General features: G+C 45.2%; 1 protein-coding gene and 1 non-coding gene across 2 annotated transcripts in view; both read right to left on the reverse strand.

Moving 5' to 3' along the window:
• Nucleotides 1-449: 449 nt before the first annotated feature.
• The window catches only part of LOC126526323 (allatostatin-A receptor-like), a 62,099-nt gene continuing 44,307 nt past the window's right edge, over nucleotides 450-18,241 (reverse strand). The window contains exon 2 of the mRNA XM_055068143.2: nucleotides 450-4,473. Within this exon, the coding sequence (XP_054924118.2) occupies nucleotides 3,088-4,407 (1,320 nt within the window). The 5' untranslated portion in view covers nucleotides 4,408-4,473 and the 3' untranslated portion in view covers nucleotides 450-3,087. The remainder of the gene's footprint in view (nucleotides 4,474-18,241) is intronic.
• LOC140213045 (U2 spliceosomal RNA) lies at nucleotides 9,870-10,052 on the reverse strand. Its single transcript, XR_011889984.1, has one exon. It is a non-coding gene; the product is annotated as a U2 spliceosomal RNA (small nuclear RNA).

Consider the following 18,241-nt stretch of genomic DNA (forward strand, 5'->3'; position numbering starts at 1 on the left):
TAGCGGTGCTTCTATTTCTCTTGAAACACTTGCAATGTCAACGCCGTATGCAACGTCATAATTTGAAGGAATTAAATCACAGCGCGAAGGGCCAATGCCTGTCTCATGTTGCCGTGCCCTTCACAGTAACACAGCGATAGTTGAGATGCAAAAACGAACATGCCGGGTACCTGTTTATAGCAATCTGCAAAAGCTTAACTAGGTGGTTTTACTAACAAAGTCTAAGAGCCCGTCAAAGCGCTCTTCAGTTGAAAACAGCCTTCACATAGAATGCACTATCCGTAGGTCGGTACATGTCGACACATGTACTGGAGCTTAACGAACCTCTAAAGGCTTGTTTAGAACTCAGCTTGCTCTTGTTATGCAGCAGCCACCTGTTAAGAGAGGTAGAATAAATCATTTGAATTGTGAACTAGCCTGGAATGCAAGAGATGCCACGTGAACAAACCCTGTGTTCCTCTGGTGGAGGCAGAGGGTAACTTTATTCACATTTTTCAACAGACTTAATGAGGCAATGAGTTCAATCAATTGGGATACGGCAATACAATAAACATGCTTTGTTATAGATAACTTCGTGGTAGACAGCAGATAACACTTACTTATATTGTGCCGAGTGCCTGTAATATAACAGCACAGGGCCAATAAACTCTGAACATTGCGTTAAAAATGTTGCAGTGGAGTCAGTGCGTGCTGGTCATAGTGTGTATGATGAGATGCGTGGGACCATCATTTAGTGCTCACGTATCATTGATCGGACAGACTTACACTTCAAGGCATAACATGAACGTGATCTACGTACAATATCGGCAAACATCTAGTTGAAGGGCAAAGCTTCATGAAGTTAACACTGAACAACATAGTACAGCAGAATTTTTGTAGAGGCAGTAACCGACTCCTTTCTACCTGCGTATAGAGGCCCAACGGCATGATGGATCACGCTGGAGAAGAAACAAGAAATATAATGACACTTAATTAGCTTAAGATAAGAGAAACACGACACTCAAGCACCAAAAACTACTTTTTATCTTATATACAATATATCACTCGTAAAAGTCATTAAATTGACACATGCATAAAATAAATGTGCTGCCACTTGCCGTGAAGAGCTTTCCGGGCGTGAGTATACTTGGGAAAATTTCGCTGCCACGTTTTGAATTCATGTTGCACAAAGCGCCGGAAACAATTATAGTGAGACATACATGGGGTGACAGCACTGTCGCACTGAATTCAAAATAGTACAATGTATAAATAAAAACAAATAAAGGAAAGGAAATAGGTCTTGAATTTCATGACAGTCTCAACCACAACGCATCGTGCAATCAGCTCCGGAACTAGCAATTCTTTGTGCGGGACTACAGCAGGAACACAGCTGCCAACATTAACTCTCTTACTCAACCGAGCCTCCCGGTTAACGAAAATAATCTATGATACATAGAAGTGCAGGTACCGTTGTGCGCGAAAAACAGTAAGGGTTGGCGTGGTCATATTTCTATGAACTCCGCAGCACGTAAACTATACGTCTCCTGATCACTTCATTGCCTGTGCAAATCCTTCATGACAGGAGACATTGACGGACCAAGAGGAGCATCGTAGAATCTCACGGGCGCGTGAACACGTTCTAGTGAGTGATTGAGTCAGGTACCACGCAGATCGCAGAGTAAGCACACTTTCAGAAGAAAAAGAAGTTAAATATAGTGACTGTAATTGAAGACGTAAGGATTAACCATGGTGGCTTTTCATGGAAAGCCGCGAAGACAAATATATATAGGGAGTCCACCTCCTAATACACCTCGCGACAAAATACCAAACCTGAACCGGTGCACACTGATCTATTGGTGGCTTGTCGGCTTAACAGGGACACTTATGCTTCATGGACAGCATTCAGAATCCTCAAATAGAAGTAATGGGGCCCAAGATGAAGGTTAAGTAAAATGAAGCTATGATTTCACTAAAGAGTTCACTTTGCGAAAGATAAGTTTTAAAGTTCTTTAAACAAATAAAGAAAGCACAGTAATGTAATATAAAGTGATTACGTTAGGTAGGGCAAGTACATAAAACGCGTACAGCAAAACCTACCATGTTAGGTAACGGTATCAGTTACCCAATGCTGCGATAATGACGAAGAGAATGGGAGGCCAAGTACATAGTTCGTCCACAATTGATGTACACAGAAACCACACAACTGTCATAATATAACGACACTAAAAACTGTATTCGCAACCCTGTTTCGAACACCGCTGGCAGGAGTATTCTTAAGCCTACGGCTTTCATATTTGTACATTAAGCTTCATCTTCGCGCTTTCTATACAACGACCAGTTTTCTTGAATGTCAGTGTAAGAACAATTGGTCTTCCTGACAAGCCATCTGTTTATATGGTTGCACACATGAGCTTCGTTTTCTAGTCTGGCTGAATAATCTCCGGCCATAATAGAGGCTTAGCACATCAAAGACAAAGTAGTGAATACGGGTGCACCAATATGGTACGCGTAGATGCTGACCCAGGTGAGGTGGCGACGTATTGTGAGAATGCGTGCGACCAAAGCACGCAGTACTCTTATTAGAATGTGCAAATTTATGTTAATCATCGCTTAGCGCTAAACTCGACACAGTAACGTGGCCTTAGTGAAACATTTCTAGTCTTAGTCTTTTCGGGGGCAATTCAATACCGAAACATTCACGGTGGATTACAGTAGCTGGCAGCGGGACAATTGTTCCCATATTCCCGCAGTGAATCCACGACTAATAGTCCAGCTGATGGTCCCGGATATAGAGAAACAAGAAGGTTTATGCACTTGCTCTAGAAAATTGACCGGGCTGTGCCGGGCAGTGTCCAGGCTTTTCCGGCGGCTCGCCACGGGCACCTATTCCAGCGGCTCCAGAGAATCGGTTGGTGAGAGACATACAACTATTCGCCATAACGCCGCAAATGGTATGTACGTCCATGTTAGTGGTCTCTGTGCGATCCTGTACCAGTATCTTGCAATGACATTCTATCTCATAGTGCTACAAACGTGTAATGGCAGCTTTTATTTCTTACGGCTGACATGTGCATGGCAGTCTGTTGCAAATGCAATGATGTGCAACCACTACAAGATATCATTTGATATGTTTGACGCCTTCGTGATGCATGTAGCTGTTGTCTCCCGCTCCGTCCGCTCCGTGTCGTCTGGCGTCCGTGTGCGCGCCATACACGATCCGGTCCCGCCAACGCTTCTGCCGGAAGCCTTCCTGTAGCAGAAGATGGCCTTGCGGAAGCTCCGGCGGAAGTTGTCCGACAGGAAAGCGTACAAGAACGGGTTCACGCACGAGTTCGTGTAAGCGAGCACCTGTGACGCAATCTGCACAACAATGCGGGGAGGATTCATTGGTCTGCCGTAGAGGTCTAGACTCTTGAGCACCAGCACGACGTGCACGGGACACCAGCACACGGCGAACACCAGCACAACTACCACGACCAGTCGGGTGACGCGCTTCTTGGAGCGAACGCTTTCCGCACTCACTCGTCCACCGGTAGCGACTCCCAGCCAGAGGCGCTTTAGCATGAGGACGTAGAGGACGAAGATGAGGGCCAGCGGAACGACGAAGGAAGACATAAAGAAGGATATCTGGAAGGCGGCTATGTTGTAGCCTTTGTCGACGCGGAAGGTGCACGACGAGTAGGCCTCCTCGATGATCATGCCGTGAGAGTAGAGCGCCGGTATGCAGGCCAGGAGAATCAGGATCCACGTGAACAGAATGGCCAGATATGCATTCCTCTCTGTTCTTATGGTCATGGACGTTATCGGATGAACTACAGCGAGGAACCTGTCCAGGGACATCAGGACGAGCGTGTAAATGCTCGCGTAAGCACAAACAATCACGAGGTACTGTACGATCCTACACCAGGTGTCGCCGAACGGCCAGTAGTTGAGCGTGTAGTCCCAACCTGTAAATGGCACGCAGAAGACGATGAACAGAAGGTCGGCCATGGCTAGATTGATAATAAGAATGTTGGTGGTTGATCTCATCTGAGGGTTACACAGCACCACAAGGACCACGAGGGCGTTACCGAAAAATCCTATGACGGCGATCACCCCGAATAGGATCGGCACAGCAATGGCAAGCACCTCTTCCACTACCTTGATCTCGCTGTAGTCGTCGTAATCATTCCGATCTTGTTCCAGAAACGACGACTTAGAAACGTTATTCGCTTCATGCTCCATACAAAGTCCATTGCTCGTGTTACAGGCTGAAGCGGAGCGAATTGCAGTTAGAGTCTTTTGCATTAGTACAGCGGCTGAGGTCGTCAAGGCTACGCTTGGGTCGGGTGTGGGCATTGTGGAAATATTCGTCAGATACGCTGAAGCACTTCTGTTCCCAAGATCTGCTGCAGTTGCTGATATTAAACCCGCAGCCGTGGGTGTCATCACTGAAGGGGAGCCGGACTGTGTTGTTTCTCGTCTTCTAAGTTGAAATACTCTTCACAGCACCATCTGCAAAGAAATAATCAATCATTATTGCTTTTGAAAAGGAATCCAAGTTATTGTTAATTTTAGTATTAATGCATACGAAAACGTACTCTCGTCTATGCGACCTTGAATATATCTCTCCATGAAAATCACTTTTTTCGATCGCTTAATAGAAAAACTACATTGTAATCTGACAGAAAAGGTGGTATCAAGAAAGGGATGATCACTGCATAGTCCAGGATGGGACTAAAGCTTGTTGCACGTTAGAGAACCATTTATAGAAGCCTTTCAATGACTAGTTCAGCCAGTGCACACACATATCTGTACGTGACTCTTTTTGTCAGTCTCTGAAATGATGAAAAAGAAGCTATAACATTGCACCGGGGATAAAAGACACGCTTGCATACCTAATGTGGCTACATTTCACTTCAGCCTGTTTGGTATTTCTACACGTGGACATTTTAGCGAACGTACTACAATGTCAGAAATGGGTGTTCGATGTCCAGTATTTTGCTCGCGAGACTGAAATAATTTATTTTCTTCTCAAATATGGTGTGCAGCCAATCAGTGCGTTGGTGTCTTGTGTAAGGCGCTAACCCGGCTCTTTTAACAAAAAAGGAGACCTCTGTGATTGTGTAATAAATATATATATATGTGCTTTGCAACTATGTGCACTAAATAAAATTATATAAGGCGTCATATCACTGCTTTTAGGGGAGTCTACAATGCCTTGAGACATACTTACTTAATTTGGACACGCTTGTTGGCTGTCCACCATTATCCATGACTGAACAAGTTTGATATATGCGTAATAATGCCATATGCTTTTAACAAGGAGATGTCCATTAATGATGGGTAGCAAGGTAAAGAAACTTGTCAAGTAGTTGTCAACATTCCAAAAAAAAATCTGTCTTTGAAGAGATAAAGTCGACGGGCTACGGCGTCTCTTATTCGCTGATGAGTAATACTCTCTTTAATCAACTATGCTCCGTCCCCTCTTTTGACGTAATGAATTAGCCTGGACCGTTTTCAAGTAAATGGTATAGTCCCAGAGATTAAGATTACCAATTTATTTTGGTCATCGCTGCTTTATTGACAGGCTCACAAAGCAAGCAACGCTTTTTGGAAAAATATGTTCTGTTTTTATCCTTTTGCTCTAATTCAAATGAGTTGTTACCGTTTTACTCTGCAGCTCGATGTTCAGGCAGAACTAGTGGAATAAAAATTATTCTGCGATTGACTTTTCGACACGTTTGTGATCCTCTATCTTCGCGAGGCCTGTACGTAATTTCTTCGCGACACAACCAAATGCGGTTACAATTAGGGCGGTTGGGCGTAATACTAAAAGGGTGGTAATTGAAGCATCTAATCGAGCACAGTGTGAGCCTGAAAGCGATGTTTGTGCGGTCCTACGATAGAAGTCCTACGCTGGATAGCAGCAAACCCTAGAGTGATGATTCGTTGATCTGCGCCAGCCCAAATTGGAAGTTGCCAGGGATAATTGGCTTCGAGGTCTGGCCCCAAGCCACTGATGTCGCTACATGGGACTTATCAATTAGCGCAAGTCGGATATACGCCTCCGTGCGAGACCTTTGTGTCTGGTAATGAAGTGTTATTGACATAAGCCGCTTCCCCCATTTTTCTCCTCGCGTGGTCGTCATTTTTTCTTAGATTGGGCAGCGTAGCTCCAACACTCCTGTACAGGATGATATTAGGGCGTAAGCAACAAAACAAGGGATCTCTGACGCAGACATTGAGAGTCTTTCTATTTGTGCTGTTGCAGCCTCTATGACATACGGTAATGAAAAAGTTGTCACGGAAAAGCACTTGAAATACTGAAGCTATGTGTAAGTTTCTCCTGGTTTGGCGTTGCAAGATTTGGGATTGCAAGCGTGATTTCTGACACTGCTCTTTTAAATTTATGCTAATTAAAAATTCATTCTCTATTAAATAAATAAATTGTCAATTGTGCGAGCGTGCGTGCGTGTATGTGCGTGTGTGTGCGTGCGCGCGCGCGCGCGCGTGTATGTGTGTGTGTGTGTGTGTGTGTGTGTGTGTGTGTGTGTGTGTGTGTGTGTGTGTGTGTGTGTGTGTGTGTGTGTGTGTGTGTGTGTGTGTGTGTGTGTGTGCCTTTTGCATGACCATGAAAATTTATGTGATTACCCGTTCCTTAGCATGCCATACCAACAGAGTCAAACGTGCACCTTTGACATGCAAATCGATTTAGTACCCACCAGTACAACGAGTGGAACGCCGCACGGGGTCTTAAAAATTCTTCCCTAGGCGAGGTTGAGTTTACTCGTATCTATTGTGCACCCAATAAAGTTGTTTCACTCACTCACTCACTCCATGGGTATGCATTTCACACGCCTTCTTCTCCTCCCATATCCGCTATTTTCAAACACTACGGTATGTACAGCGCTAGTATTCTTTCGCCAAATGCGCAGCTTGCCCGCTTTTCTAAAATTAATAAAAATAATACAAATAATGAAATAAAAATAATAAAAAAATAATAAATAAAAAAATAAAAAAATAATAAATGAAAATAATAAAAACGGTTGACAGGCATCTGCCACCTGTTCAAGTTTTTCGCTGGCAAGACCTGGGGAATGTCGCCTAGTGCCATGTTACAACTGTACAGGGTGCTTTTTCTAGGATTTCTGCGATACAGCTTGCCAGCAATAAACAACACAGGCAAAACGAATCTACGCACAATACAAAGTCTTCAGGGTCAAGTGCTCCGGATCTGTCTAGGCCTGCCTCAGAGTGCTTCAACAGTGGCTACGATAGCAATCGCTAGAGACCACCTTGTCAAGACCCACATTGAAATTGAAGTACTCAGGACCATATAAGACATCTAGCCAGGACTCCTCGTCACCATTTAGCCTCTCTACCAGCGGACGGGCCACACACGTCTTTCAGCCAAACCATAACTGCATATAATGAATCATTGCCAGCTTGTTTCACTCCGGCTGCGAGACCTTCGATCCCTCCATTGTGCCTCGCTCAGCCAAAAATCAACCTCGCAATACCTGGTATCTCGAAAAAAGCTGATCTGTCATCACCAGCCCTTAGACAGCTCACGCTACTATATATGTACGAGAACTACCGTGACTCTACGCATATTTACACTGATGGATCTGTCCTTCCGAACAGCTCCGCGGCGGCAATCGTCATACCAGCGAAAGCTACAACAATTAAATTTAAGACGACCCACGCGACAACATCGACGGCAGCAGAGCTCGCAGCGCTTTTCACTGCCCTTCATCACATTGGTGATGAACCGCCACACAAATGGACAATATTCTGCGATTCGAAGGCGGCACTGCAGTCTCTACTGTCACCTTTACGACGCGGACCGCACGAACAGCTAATATTCCATATTACCGAGGCGTTACACCATATAAGTGATGCAGGCCACGAAATAACCTTCCAGTGGCTTCCAAGTCACTGCGGGATTATCGGCAATGAACGGGCGGATCACGCTGCCCGCTCAGCCCATACTAAGGAGCGTCACGTTCCAATTCCTGTTTCTAGAACTGACGCGGCACGGAAGCTCCGCCTACTTGCTCGGCAGTGCACCGCGTCGCAATGGAATGAGCCACATTTAAGAAATACGCGACTGTACTCACTTGATCCAACATTAAGTCTTCGAGCGCCATCACAGCTTCGCCGTAGAGACGCCACGCTTTTATATCGACTTTGGTTGAGCGTTGCCTTTACTAAAGCCTATGCCTTCCGCATAGGGATGACCGACACACCAACCTGTGACCACTGCGGCCATGAAGAATCAATTGGCCATATATATTTGCGCCTGCCCGCAGTACAGTCCACAGAGGGCATGCCTTAGCCACGAACTTGACCAACTGGACGACCAACCGCTATCAGAAAAAAGAATTCTACAACATCGAAAGGACCTACCTTCACAGAAGAAGGCCGTGCAAGCGCTTTTGCGCTTCTTGCGATCTACCGGCCTGTGTGAACGACTTTAACTGGAACGCCTTTTGTGTGTGTGTCTCCATGAGTGCGCGTTCCTTTTCTTTTTTTTAATTTTTTTTCGTTTTCCTCTCTATCATCTTTCCAACCCCTATCCACCATCCCCAGTGTAGGGTAGCAAACCGGCGACTCATATCTGGTTAACCTCCCTGCCTTTCCTCTTCAGTGTCTCTCTCTTTGTCTTTATAAACATCCGCATGCATCCTTCGTACATAATTCATTATTCTACTATGTCCAAAAGTTGTTAGCTTTTGTATTATCCAACGACGCCCTGCAATTCTGGATGAGTCATAGTTATGATACAAGCATATTAAAGAAAATAAGACCCTCTCCACGCTCAAGTAAAAATTAACAAGGAGCTTATCAAATGGCATGGTAGCCTTTGTTCGCCAGTGGCGTCCATACTCTTATAAGACATATTTTTGGCAGCATCATAAAATGTATAATGATGGTATTATTGTAAGCATAATTTGGAGCCACAATAGACGCAAGCCTCACGAATAAAATTAGGCTTGGCTAGCGCAAACACAAACACACAGACTGTCGATATAATCCTAGAGTACCAATGCTAATTATTACTTCATGATAATATGGACTCTATTACAGAGAGCCCCACCCTTGTACCCAAAAGGGGCGCACACATTCGTTGGCGAAGTTTTTAATTTTTCGCGATCATTATGCCTTACTTTTTTCCAGGAGAAGCACAACGGACAGTACACGCCACGAATACTAAGTGCTCTCGTCGTCAACGTAGTCTCCAGTCTTCCCCTGAATGACATGCGCCACGTAGCTTCCATCATGACGGATCACCACCACATTTCTCGACCTCTGCAAAGAGCTGGTAGGACCGTGATTTTCCATGACAGTGTATTGAGCGCGCCGGAGCCACGTTATGGCCGCCGAGATCCCCTCACCTTTCTCCGCTCAACCTTTTACTCTGGGGCTACGTTAAAGATATAATTCGTGCGACAGAGCCCACTGATGTTATTACATGATGAAAAGAATAATAGCTGTCTGTGCGAGATTCAATCAGCCCAGAAGTACTGCGCGAAGTTTATCGAGTGAACACGAGAGCGGTTAATGCTTTGCGTTGCTGTGGAAGGAAAGCATCTTGAACATCCTCAAGACATGACCATCTTGATGGGTGTCGTGTTTCCATGAAAAGTGAGATTTGTGCATTTGCACACCCGCTTTATTATTGTACAACAATATATTTAATGCTACAGCTAAATCTGTTACTGTTCTTGATGATTTCAATAAAGAATAACAATATTTAAAAATTAACGGTCGCCGTATTTGCGTCACCAGTTTTTAATTTTTCGCGAACCGAGGAGCCCCAGCGAAGCGTCAGAACAAGAGCATACAGGCTTATAAAAGAGCAATGCGCGTGTCCTCCTTGCTCATTGAGTACAATAATTTCTCCCCATACGTGGGCCGATCCCGAAGATAGTACATTACCGGGCCGACCTGTCGCGCAGGCGAAGCAGGCATTGAGCACTCCGCTAATTTACAAAAATATGTTTTTTATCTTAGGTCCAAATACAAGCCGTATCAGATATTAAGCTCATACGAACAGAGATAAGAACACTTTGACCCGCGTTGGCCATGTCCACGTTGGCACCTCCCTCTCTTTGTCGGCCTTCCAAGCGATTGCGTGTCTCCTTTCCTTGCGCACTCCCGTGGTGACGGTTCCCTAAGTCTTCTGCCTGGCCGGACCGCGAGGCGGTAAGAAATGGGAACCATTCATAAGGCCCCGATCCCGCAAATTTGGAAAGTTTCACCGGAGCAATGACCAGGTTTCAGAGGGAGTTTGTGGGGAACTAATTTGGTACGGCCTTTGTTGTGTCTGACCGATTGTGGGTTTCGAGTGAGCTCACAACCATGACTGCAGTGCGAGGCGTTGACCAACGCAGGACCGCCTTAGCTACGGTGAAGCAGTGCGTGCCCTCGGAGTGCGGTGAGGTGCGTGCCTGTTTCGCATCCAGAGATTTGTTACTAAATGATGTCATGCCGCATTTTCCAACGATACATGGGCATGTATATTTCCCGCTGTCTCATCATCTTCCGAGGCTCAACATCGTCGAGGAGCGATTAGTCGCGCCTCAGCTTTCATTTGTGTGTACACGGCGTTTGACGCACGGCAATGGACAGTTCGCCATGAAGGAGCTGACACACACAGCTTCGTCGGTCATCCACCTTTACAGAGGGGAATGGCACTGAATTTTCTTCTTCTTCTTTGGCAGCCGGTGCCAAGGCGCAGGCGGAGAGCGCCGACCACAGCGCTCCGTCTAAGTAGTGCGTGTCCGTTGGAAGCAAAGGGGACCAGTAAATTTCTCCGGTTGACGAGGCTGCGAGTGGCGCTGTGGACGAATGCTATACAGCAAGTTTGCACGGAGAGTGTGTAGGCAGCTGCCTGTCTGGCAGCTTACATAGGCCATGGGAAACGAACCAGGACGGGGCGTTGTAAGTGGTGGACACGACAAGCCACAAGCTATATCGTCCTGATTTCGGAGATGTGTGAACCTTGGCGGATTTAGCCTGTTCGTGTGTTTGTCCAGTCATGAGCAACTTGCAATCAACATCTCAAGTTGCAGACTTCTGCGTGTGACGTCGCCCGTGTCACGATAAGAGGGTCTGGTTCGCGCCGGCCATAGCTTGGGTCTCACCACAATTAATGGCCTGGAAGGCGAGTAGCACCCGGGACGGCTAGCAAGGGGTTGTCGAACGACGTTCGATGACCGCACTGGCGAAAATCTGTGAAAGTCGGAGCAGTAGCAGCCAATTCGTGCTGCTTGGTGAGCTCCAATGCGGGCACGACGCGAAGAGCAGGATCAGGAGGTGGATGCGGGACACCATCAGGACTCGTTAGCTGTATCGGCATTATCGGCCTTAGTGTATCGGCCTTATCCGTGTCGCGCGACGATTGTTCATAGCCTCCAATGTGTCACGTGTCAGAGCAGTCACCAGAGAGGCTCGACGGCAAGTCGGCCAAAGGAGTGGACGGGCAGCGTAGGAGAGGGACGGAGGTCGCTGCTGCCGCGGCGTCTCTCTCGCTGGCTTGCAGGTACCGCTGTGTAGCGTGGGGTTGAACGTCCTCCGGGTGAAGGCGGTGGACGGTACAGCCCGTATCTTGCTACTTCACTTTTGCATCATGTGATGGAAGGTTCAATCGGCGCTGCAGCAGCGCTCCTTCGTCGTTCGCGGTGGTGTTGGTGAGCTTCGAGCGAGAGGCGTTGAAGTGGCGAAGCGTACGAAACACAGTAGAGGGAGGGCGTCGACGTTGGGGCAGACGAACGGCGGCTAGGACGTGAGGAGGAGTCGCGTACCGTGCGGTCAACGTCGGGAGGAATGCGGTACGTAGCGTCGCCAGGTGATCATGACTTTGGCGAAATTACTGGAAACCCTAAAGTAGAAAGCGGAAGTAATGACGTCACTAATGACGCCACACACAGGTAGGTGACATGACATTTAACCGGCTAATTAATAGAAAACAATTGCCTCCGATTTCGGTTCGTGCGTTGCGTTCACCTAAAGTTAAGCTATAGAACACGAACGCCGTAGTGCGAGTGCCACTAAGAGGCACCTACTTGAAAGTTTAGTGCCACCTACCATCTATTTTTCTCTTCATTGTTGCCGGCCCCAAGGCGCCTGCTGAGAGCGCCGATCATAGCGTCCCCGCATTGAGGCAGCGGTGAGAGCTACAAATTCCTTAACAAAGCGTCTTTTTTTTAACCTTACATAGCGAACTACAAAAAGACCAGCTTCGGATTCAGCAGGTGCATGCGAGAAAAAAAGTAATTCTCGTGTTTTGCGTTCAAAAAAGCCGTCCTAATTACGAGGGCTGTCGTAGTAGTAGTCTGCGTAATATATTTCATTATCTTCATTGTACGCCCATGCACTGCACACATATTTTTGGCATTCCATCACAATGGGAAGACAGCTGCTGTGTCCGGGACAGAATCTGCGACCTGCCGCTACGGAGCGAATGCCTTAGAAAATGAGATTCTTGATGGGTCAGGCTTCTTCTGTGGTGCCGAATTTGGGTGAACAGAATATTATCATTCAAGCACTTGACTAAATGAATCACCATTTGTAATTTCAGTGCAATTAATAAAGAAATAAAGCATGAGTTCAATGACTGTATAGCGATAGCAAAGTACTTTTTTTTCAAGGTGAAGTCATGCTTTCATTTACATAAAAATCTGGTCACTACACGCGCAAGGACACGAGTGCTCAGAAAGAGTTAGACGTTAGTTCTTCGTTTCATACACATGAAGGCTGCTACCAGAAACTTCTCTCATATCGGCCTGTTACCGCTTCCTTGTGCCAGAGTACAACTGTATATATTGTAAATATTTCTATCCGTATAACAGATATTGCATACACACTTATATCGACAGGAAGCTGCGTGAGTTGGCAAACGTTAATGTTCAAACGTGTGGTGGGAAAGAACATGGATGAAGAGGAATAAACGTTTGTGTTCTCTTGTGAGCGGAGTTTTCTACGTCCAACGCTTGAAACCATTTCACTTCTCCTTATACAAAACAAACGAAAGTTTTTTTCATTACAAAAAACAGGTGATATGAGACTTTGAAAGCCTTTGCGCACTTCCGGACAAACACACCCGGCTGGCGTGGTCACACGAAGCATGAACCACCCCTCTGGATCTCTGACACGCCAAAAAACGCTTCCTTACATGTGGGAGGTCGCTTGCGATTCAGGGGTGACAAAGAGGTTTGCAAGAGGACTAAATTACGCCACCCATATCCTGCTACCCCCTCCCAAAAAGCCTTGCTTCCCACTTAGGCCAGAGGTCAGTCCTCTGTTAAAATTAAAACGTTATTCATTCATTTCGTATGTTTGTTTTCGCAACAACTAAAAAAAAGCTTTATACTTTTGAACGTGCTTGCCCTTTTTCATTGACTGAGTGCATATATTTATTTGTTGATGAAAACAAGAATCACTGGATTTGATGTTTATTTGGGAAATGCCAAAATACAACTTTTCAGGAGCTTAAAGGAAAAAAGATAGTAACAATAAATTTCGCAAGTTTTCAAGCACATGCTCCAATTTTATGCTCCTCAAATCAGGACGCTGGCGTCCTACAACCCTAGTGAAGCTTCGAAACTATAATTCGGTTAACGGAGTTGCCAGCGCATATGAATATGCTATGTTCTAAGGCAGTTACGTTAACACAATACTTGCGTATTTCTTCTCATTCTTCAAAACACATATGAAGAACCCGCCCACCCACTTATGAGGAAAGCATTTGGGATGTTTTCGGGGGCGCTTATTTGTGGCACTACGTCGCACTATGTGCAGTGGGAGGCGCCCCTTTATCACCTTAGTATCCCCGTACGCAGGAGCCCATTGGCACTTTGAGCGCCACTTCCTCAAGGGTCTGTTTGGAACCCGACGCACGGTCTGTGATCACCTGACAGGAAATGCTACGGCGCTTTTTCCAGAGGCTCGTGGTCTCTAACGACGTCGTCAGCGTCTTCAACCTCGGGGAACGCGTCTGTACGACAAGTTCTTAAAGCGTTACCTGTCAAGCGGGAAGAATGGGAGAACACTGCTCTTTAACACTGGTCAACTGGTGCTACTGCGTAGCGGTGGTACTTCCGCGGAAACTACCACCTGTACAACTGGTAGCACTGCACGGTAGTACCGTACTACTCTGACGTTTTCTACCGCTATGTTCGACTGCACTGTGTTCAGGATTGGCAGTAGTTATATAGACACAAAGAAATTAAGATTGCGAAAGACGGCTAAACACTTGAATCCTTTTTAGTGAATATTCGATCGGCATCAAGAAATGTCGAGTATATTAAAGGGCTAAAATGAAGAGTAGGATATGTATGTGTTTGTCGCGATACATTTCGCTCATTGTCTATCGTGTACTGCAAGAAAGACAGTGAAATTTTGTAGTTTAAAGATGGAGAGGAACCCATGAGGACGCACTTCTAACATGCTGCATGACGATGACGGGAAGTGAACCAATAGGTTTAATGGTGATGAAAGAAACGAAACATTCGCTATACAATACTAAACTACAGATTAGCAAAAATTATTGAGCTTGCTCTGCAGTTCGATGTTCTTATAAGAAAAAAACACAGAGCAATTTCTCCGAATCGTGTTACCCAGAAAAATGTGCAAAGAGAAAAACCGCATACTGACAATGCTTCGGAGTCCCTATGACATCAAGTGCATTTTGACAAAACTAAGGAAAATATTACGTCGTTGAAAGAACATACAATGCCTTAACACGAGAAGCTTTTCCACCGCCACAGCAGTTAGCCTTGAATGACTGACCATAACGGTTGTGTTCTGCTTTTTCTACAATGAAAATACGCCTGCTCAGGAGATCGCATTATGAAGTTATGACGGCATTGCAGTGCCGGCGTTTCGCAGCCGCAAACGTCCGAATGAATTTTCTGTCTCGAACGTGCTTAAACGCTATTCTTAATTGTACATGGCATCCACTTTGTGCAGCAGCTATGTGAAGCACGCCATTACCACCGCAAAGCTCACTTTTTGCTGCGCTTGTTACGGCCACGTCTTGCAACATTTCGAAATATAACAGCACTCATCTGAGATAATTTCTTGAAAGAAGCTACGGGGGCTATACTTACTTTATTGCGATCGTGTCTGGGCGTGGGAACCACTTACCATTTATCTCCGCTAATGCGACACATTCGATAGCAACATCGACTGCCAAGCATTCCGCAATAATGTAAGCTGACGGTTATATATCGATGGCGTGGCTCCTCGGCGAAGGGGTGCCGCGCTCCATTTAGCAATCACCGAGCCGTTCTACGACTGTTTACCTGATATGCTGCAACTTATGGAAAGTTCATGGTGATTTAGGGATTTCTTTGAATTTATCTTTGCTGATGTACCACTGTGTCAGCATTTTGAGAAGCAAATCAGACGAGAAAATGTGTATGTTGGAGTTTGCTTACAACAAACGCGCAAGCGATATAGGATGCACTCGCGGCACTTAAGACATCTAATATTTATCGAAGGTGTTCCTAGCAACCCGGGCCAAGCTAAGTATTTACGTCGTACATGGATATAACTAGTGAAAAGCGGAAACATTCTTCTTGCCGCCTTTCCTCGGAGTGACATACGACAACATTTTGCTAACAAAACTACACGTTTCAATTTTGTATTCTGTGTTTGTTTTCTGTGAATATCTTCTTTAGAACATGTGAATGCACTCTCCCTAATTCTGGTCAGAAGCTTTTGTTTAATTCGGTATTTGTTACACTAAATGCACTCACTGCGGTGGAAAACACGCAAGAACAAAAAAAAAAGATAAACCAACCAAACCGACCGGAAAGAACGTTTCCGTACATGTCCTCGCGCCTTTCTTCTCTTGAAATATGAACCCTGTAGCCAAGCAACAAGCAGTAATACTGCGCCCGCTGTTTGTTTGCCTATGACATGAAGTGGAAGTGTGTCTCGTTGTTTGTATTATCTACATAAAACAGTGTATCTAGACATTTTTTTGTTAACTCAAGTTGTAAGACGCTTGAATACTTAAATAGCCGATATGTTATCCTGGGGAAATATACACAGTTTCTCTCTGTCAATGCTGACTGTTTCTTTTTTAACAGACATCAGGGAATTAGTCTCTTTAACAGTTTTTTGGCAATATAGAACCTCGAAATTGTCAGAAGTAAAGATTTAAAACACTTATAAAACGTTCAAAATCATATTTCAAAAATGAATATAACAGAGGATCGACATGTGCACATTTTTAGTCTTCGCAACATTCATTGAACACTATGTTTTAAAGCGAGCGTTGCCAAATACGTCTGCCCAATATAACAAATGTGGGCTACACACGTAGGATGTAGCAAGTAACTGGCAGAATAGGAATTGTTCAATGAGATTTCTTAAGTGAGGTGTGGTCACTGAGTGGGTCAAATAGCAGGGATAGCCACATACTTTAGAAGATGGACATTGACAAAATGCATAGCAAAAGACATAACATATCGTGCAGTGCTTGCAATTGGACAAATAAAATGCATTTAGATTAGCTCATAGGTAAACCATGTTATTACAGAGGTAGTATGTTATTTTTATGGCCAGGTCAAAAGCCACTAAGAAGCGGCAGAAGGTTTTAGAACCGCGGAAGGCCAGAACGTGGCAGAAGTGTTTTCATCCTTATCGGTGGACACGGAAAGAGAACAAACATAATTGCGCGAACTTGCAACCTAACTTCATCAGAAAGAACTATGATAGTTATTATTCATCCTACGCTAACAAAGCCACTGGCAGTAATCGGTTACGTATAAAATGGTTGAGTTACGCTAATTCGACGTTAATAGTAATAAGACTTACCCGCCGCGGTGGCTTTGCGCAGCTAATGACAAGACACGGCCGTGGAGGCTGCATTTTGACGGAGAGGGGGGGGGGGGGGGGGGGGAGGTAGTAAAGGGGCACTCAAGAATGAGCATGTACCTAGGTTAAAGTGCCCGATAAAGACCACATGTACGTCAAGAACAATTCGGATTCTCGCCATATACTGAGTTCACCATAGCATATCGTGTTTTTGACTAGTAAAACTCGAGAATTTAGTTAAATTGTCTATAAATTTATTATTAGTCACTCACAAAGACGATACCGTACGTCGTATAGAACTTTTTCTGAACCTTTTATTCTAATTTTAATGAGATTTCGCGTGGGTAGTTTTAATTATGCTTAACGCTAGCAACGTCTTTAAAAATATCCTGCACGTTCGCCTGCGAAAGAACGTAGCATGCGCATATGCAAATTATCTCGCTGTGTCCACAGAAGCAGATATATTTGCAAACTGCACGTAGCGTACGCCATGGTTGCAAAAGCTACCGTTCGGAAATGATTATATTGCCCTAGCATCGCTGAAATGCCGCGACAGCCTCGAAATGACTCACTATACATTCCTTTCTGGGAGCTCCGCTTCCTTTGCTAGTTCCGACGAAGCTACAGAAAAGTAAACTTTGATTTGGAAACTGCTGTTAAAATTTACATAAAAAGGGGTAATGGTGGCGCTTGCTATTTCTTCCTGCACGCACCGTTAACGAGAGTAATTTGTGTCTTTGCCTGCAGACGTGGGTCATATTTTTAGGGCTTATTACAGACATCAAGGAGGAGAGGGGGTGGGGATGGAAGAGTTGTGGCATGTTTCTATAAATAAGCAAAAAAAATTCTTGCTATATTGCGGCCAAATGCAACCTAACTATGAAGCAACAAAATAATCCAAAGAACATTCCGCTTTCCCCAACAGTCATTTTTCATACACTGGTGTCGCGCATATCGGTCAGAGCCGCATTTATGTAGACGACACCAAGAGCGCCACAAACAAGCGTGGCCGTCAAATTGGGCAGAATGTCCGTCTGGTTCTAGAGTAATGGATATTTTTCTTTGCTTTCAAAGTTTGTGTGGTTACGCGTGAACAGAGTAACGCTCCAGCTTCATTATACGCAGTCGTCATTTTGATGCCTTCTTACGATAACGCTACCGCGTACACTTATAATGAAGGTCATTAGCGGCTTGGTTGCTGACCGGGCACTTATCGCACTTGGCCGGGCTTCTGCGCTCATGCGGCCCGAAAGCGGAATATCATTATTATGCAACGCGGGTCGACCACTTTTCCCATAACGCGCCATGTAGTGCTCAGTGGTTTAATCGCAGAAAGTTTGATGATCTTTTGGTGCCGCACCAAGAGAGATAAGATAACAAGGTGCAGGAAAGCATAGTTAAATGTAGTAGAAGATGGTTATGTGGAACTTATGAAGCCAACAGACGA

Source organism: Dermacentor andersoni, chromosome 8 (assembly GCF_023375885.2).
Source record: "Dermacentor andersoni chromosome 8, qqDerAnde1_hic_scaffold, whole genome shotgun sequence".
NCBI classification, from domain to species: Eukaryota; Metazoa; Arthropoda; class Arachnida; order Ixodida; family Ixodidae; genus Dermacentor; species Dermacentor andersoni.